The sequence below is a fragment of the Dipodomys ordii genome, unplaced genomic scaffold, assembly GCF_000151885.1.
Source record: "Dipodomys ordii isolate 6190 unplaced genomic scaffold, Dord_2.0 Scaffold103, whole genome shotgun sequence".
Lineage (NCBI taxonomy): Eukaryota > Metazoa > Chordata > Mammalia > Rodentia > Heteromyidae > Dipodomys > Dipodomys ordii.
The window spans coordinates 3,063,402-3,068,164 of NW_012267319.1; the positions used below are offsets into that span (position 1 = coordinate 3,063,402).

Here is a 4,763-nt window from a genome sequence, read left to right on the forward strand (position 1 = left end):
GGCTGCCCCGGAGCTGGAAGGAGGCCAGCGCGGGAAGGAAAGTTCTCGAGATGCTTATCTCCAACGAGCCACCCCAGGGCAGGAACTGGAGGTGCCGTAGGGAGCAGAATGCCAGCCGTGAGCGGAAAGGCCAAGGCAGAGAGACCTGGCCCGGGTCAAGGCCTGTGGCCCCAGCAGAGGCTCTGGGAAGCCCAGCCCTGCGCGGCCGGGGCCCTGGGCCTGGGTCGAGCTGCTTGCTGGCTCTCTTTCCCTTCTCTACGTCAGGCCAGGCCCTCTGTCTCCCAGATGGAGGGAGAAAAGCTCCCCCTCCCCAGGGAGCAGGCAGGAGGGTGTGTCCCCCCAGCCGGGCTGGGGCCACAGCCAAGCGCTGAGGAACGGCCGGCACTCCCTTGGAACCAAGCCTCTTGGTAGCCTGTTGTTACTCAGTGCCAGGCAGGAAGATCAAGCCCTGACCAGCACTGAGGGCCTGAGCTTCAAAAGAAGAGCCGGGCGCCAGGGGCCTGTGCTGGTAACCCTAGCTAACCAGAAGGCTAAGATCTGAGAATCGCAGTTTGAAGTCAGTTTGGGCAGGAAAGTCCATGAGATTATCTCCAGTTAACCTCCAAAAAGCCAGAAGAGCTGCGGGGAACACGGTGTTCATGCCCTGAGTTCATGCCCCAGGCTTAGGGGGAAAAAGAAAAGAAAGCCAGGCACTGGTGGCTCACACCTTTAATACTAGCTGCTCGGAGCCTTGAGACCTGAGGATCCTGGTTCAAAGCCAGCCCAGGCAGAAAGTCTGAGATTCTTATCTCCAGTCAGCCAGCAAAAGCTCAGAAGTGGAGGTGTGGCTCAAGTGAAGGCCCTGAATTCCCTACAAGCTCAGCCCAGGGACGCGCGTGACCCTTGACCCCAGCGCGCTCTGAGCACTGTGTGACGTGGGCCTCTCCCCCGTGGAGCAGGCAGTGACACCTTCTCTTGCTCAGACAGACCTGGAATCCCAGATGCTCCTGCCTCAGTCTCCCCTAACTGCTGAGATTTGGGGTGTGAGCCACCATGACCCACGCCAAATCCCACGATTCTCAGGACAAATGAGCAGCTGAGGGAAAGCGTAGGCCCACTCCCCCAAGTCTTGACTGTCTCTGGTGGGCGGGAGGGCTCGGGGCTGGGGTATGCAGAGAGGGGCTTTCAGCCCTGGACCCTGGGGGAGGTGTGCTCAGGCAGACTGGGGTGCAGAGGGCTCTTGGATGTGTCTGGCGGGCACGGGTCGGTGTGTGGGGCCGTGCCTGGCCAGCAAGCCAGTCCCATGAGGGTCTGGTCACCTCCTGGGTAACTGGCTAACCACCACATCCTTGGTGTCTGAGCAAAACAACCTTTGGGCTGGGAAGGTGGCTCAGTGGTAGAGTGCTTGCTTAGCATGCATGAAGCCCTGGTTCGATTCCTCAGTACCGCGTACACAGAAAAAACTAGATGGTTCAAGTGGTAGAGTGCTAGTCTTGAGCTGAAGAGCTCAGAGACAGCGGCCAGGCCCTGAGTTCAAGACCCAGGGTCAGCAATAAAAAAATCAAAAACAAAAAAACCGCCTTTGTTTTCCTCGCAGTCCTGAAGGCTAGAAGTGCATCAGTGCTTTATTGGAGCCTAGAGCGGAGGAGGCCACAGAGCAGGTCCTGGTGGCTGGCGGCAGCCTGTCACCGGGCTTGCCTTGTCGGTCTGGACATCACCTCTGTGTGCGGTTGTCCGCCTCCTTTTATGAACGTTTGTGGTGTGGGAATCCCCCAGATGTTCTAGGGTGCTCTCCCCATCTTAAACCACATTCGCAAAACTCTTTCTGCCAGTGAGTGACGTGAAGCTGCAGGTGTTCAGCCAGGGACCGACCCCCCTTCTCCCCCCTCTCTCCCCCCTCTCTCCCTCCCCTCTCTCCCTCCCCTCTCCCCCCCCCTCTGTTTTTGCAGGGAGGTGGGGTCATTCAGTTGATCACAGTTGATCACAAATGGGGATTGTAAATTGGATTAGAGTATACAGCATTTCCAGGGTGCCAGGGGCTCACGCCTGTGATCCTAGCTACTCAGGTTATGATCTGAGGATTGTGGTTCCAGGCCAGCTAGGACAGGAAAGTCCAAGAGACTCTCATTTCCCAAGTAACCACCAAGAAGCCAGAAGTGAAGCTGTCGCTCAAGTGATAGAGTGGTAGCCTTGAGCAAACCAACTCAGGGGCAGTGCTCAGGCTCTGAGTTCCAGCGCCAGGACTGGTGTGTGCAACTACGCATGCGTGCGCGCGCGCGCGCGCGCGCGCGCACACACACACACACTGGAAGAATCTCCAGGCATGGCGCATGCTGTGTGTTGGAAGCTAGCGCGCGCGCACGCACACACACACACACACACACACACACACACTGGAAGAATCTCGAGGCAGGGCGCATGCTCTGTGTTGGAAGCTGCCACGTGCGCGCACGCGCACACACACACACACACACACACACACTGGAAGAATCTCGAGGCAGGGCGCATGCTGTGTGTTGGAAGCTAGCGCACGCACACACACACACACACACACACACACTGGAAGAATCTCGAGGCAGGGCGCATGCTCTGTGTTGGAAGCTGCCACGTGCGCGCACGTGCGCACACACACACACACACACACACACACACTGGAAGAATCTACAGGCATGGCGCATGCTGTGTGTTGAAGCTGGGTGATAGGAATGGACAGCGTTCCGGCCGCGTCCCTGGCAGGCTCATGGCGTGCTGCGGTGCCCGGAAGCTGCTGGGCTCTGGGGCCCCGTGTAGTGCTCTCGCAGTGCTCAGCGGCGTCACAGGCTCCAGCCCGCTCGTCAGTCTCCTCATGTCTGGGGGGAGACCCTCTGAGCTCAGCCTAACCCTGAGGGTTTGCTCCTGACCACGTCCATCTCTTCTCCTGCTCTGTGTCCTGTGGCTCTCCGGCCTGCTCAGCAGCCTTGGACACGAACCCTGTACCCAGAGGCCTGTCCCAGAGATAGGAGTATGGCCTTCTCTCCTCCTGGATTGTTTTTTCTTCTTCTGCCATAACCGGGGCTCGGGTCAGGGCTTAGACTTGGAGCTGCAGCTCCCACTCCAGCTTTTTGGTGCCGGGACTGACTCCGAACCTTGATCCTCAGATCTCAGCCTCCTGAGTAGCTAAGAGTACTGGATGAGCCACCAGCACTTCGTTTCGATGTGTGTTTTAGAGAATTTCAATGGGTCCACTTTTTTGGGGGGGGTCTAGTCATGGGGCCTGAACTCTGGGCCTGGGCACTATCCCTCAGCTCTTTAGCTCAAGGCTAGCGCTCTACCACTTGAGCCACAGCGGCACTTCCGGCTTTTTTCTTTTTGCTTATGTGGTGCTGGGGAATCGAACCCAGGGCCTCAGGCATGCAAGGCAAGCGCTCTACCACTGAGCCACCTTCCCAGCCCCAATGGGTCCACTTTTAACCCCAGCTCCTTCCCCTTCACCCACCACAAGGCACAGCAGAGCCAACCTCCAGGCTCCAAATCCCAGCGGGGGCGCCCAGACTTCGCTGAGTCCCTGCCAGCGTGGCAGCAGCAGGGCAGCTCACGGGGAAAGAGCCACGTCTGCTACACATGCCTACAGACACGGAAGCATGGCCCACGGAGACCGCCCTCCCAGACACATGGAAGCCTGGCCCATGGAGACCGCCCGCCCACAGACACACGGAAGCCTGGCCCACGGAGACCGCCCGCCCACAGACACACGGAAGCATGGCCCACGGACCGAGTACTGCCCAGTGTATTTCCAATTTCACAGCAGGGATGCAGCGCTCCAGCAGAAGTGTAACACACGCATGGAGATCTGGTCCGCAGCAGTGCCCCTCCCCCAGCCAGGGATCGGGAGCCCCACACACTGCGAGCCAAACAGGAGCCGAGCCTGCAGCTCCACGAGGATCCCAGAGGCAGGAGAGCCACCCCGGGCGCAGTCTCCGAAGGAAGGAGTCAGCGCCATCCGTCCGTCCGTCCGCATTCTAGGACGCGTCCTTTTCTCCACGGCGCGACTCACTTGTAAAGAGGAAGGAGTTCTGGGAAAAGTACTTGAAGTACTCTCTGAGGGGGAGAAAGCAGTTCTTCACCAGCGTGGCGGGCCCCGCGGGGAGCCTTCTCCCGGGTGGGCCGGCAGGGCCTGTGTGGGTCAGCAGGGCCAGCTCCTCGGCAGGACCCAGTGCCTTGTGTTTGCTGTGGGGAGAGAGACTTGTCAGTGGCTAGAGGGCTCCGGCGCGGCGGAGTCGGGGAGCCCATTGCCAGGATGCGCCTTCTCAGGAGGCCACACCTGCTCGGAAAGTGCTGGAAGCTGAGGCGGGGTGCCCCGACTACCTCCGGAGTCCTGCCAGAGCAGGTGAGGGGCTGGTGACGGGTGGCGGGGTCCCCAAGGTTCAGACCTTGGTCCACCCCACTGTGTCCCCCTTTGGTGCGGAGACCCAGAGCCGTCCAGAGCCCTTGCTGGCCATCCAAACAGTGCCCGTGGGCAGCACAGGGCAGCACTTGGGGACAAAGGGACCCCCAGGCCCTTGGAGAGGCCCCAGCATTCCTGGGGTTCCGGCACAGAGAAGGCCCACTGGCTCTGGCTTGTCCTGTGCAGTGCCAGGGCCCCCGGTCTGGAAGTGTGTGAGCCTCCAACCGGAGGCCAGAGAAGGGTGGGAGGAACCTTCCAGAAATCAGACTTAGTGGCCCCTGGCTGAATCAGAGCAGCTCGGGCTTGGCCCTGACCCTGTGTCCCCTGCCTCCCATCCCCTGCCCCCGTGCCCAGCACCCCC

At 60.2% G+C, this 4,763-nt stretch overlaps 1 protein-coding gene across 1 annotated transcript in view; it reads right to left on the bottom strand.

Moving 5' to 3' along the window:
- Dnmt3l (DNA (cytosine-5-)-methyltransferase 3-like) overlaps positions 1-4,763 on the bottom strand; it is a 25,524-nt gene that overhangs the window by 3,338 nt on the left and 17,423 nt on the right. Inside the window, exon 12 of the mRNA XM_013027361.1 lies at positions 4,013-4,185. Within this exon, the coding sequence (XP_012882815.1) occupies positions 4,013-4,185 (173 nt within the window). The remainder of the gene's footprint in view (positions 1-4,012; positions 4,186-4,763) is intronic.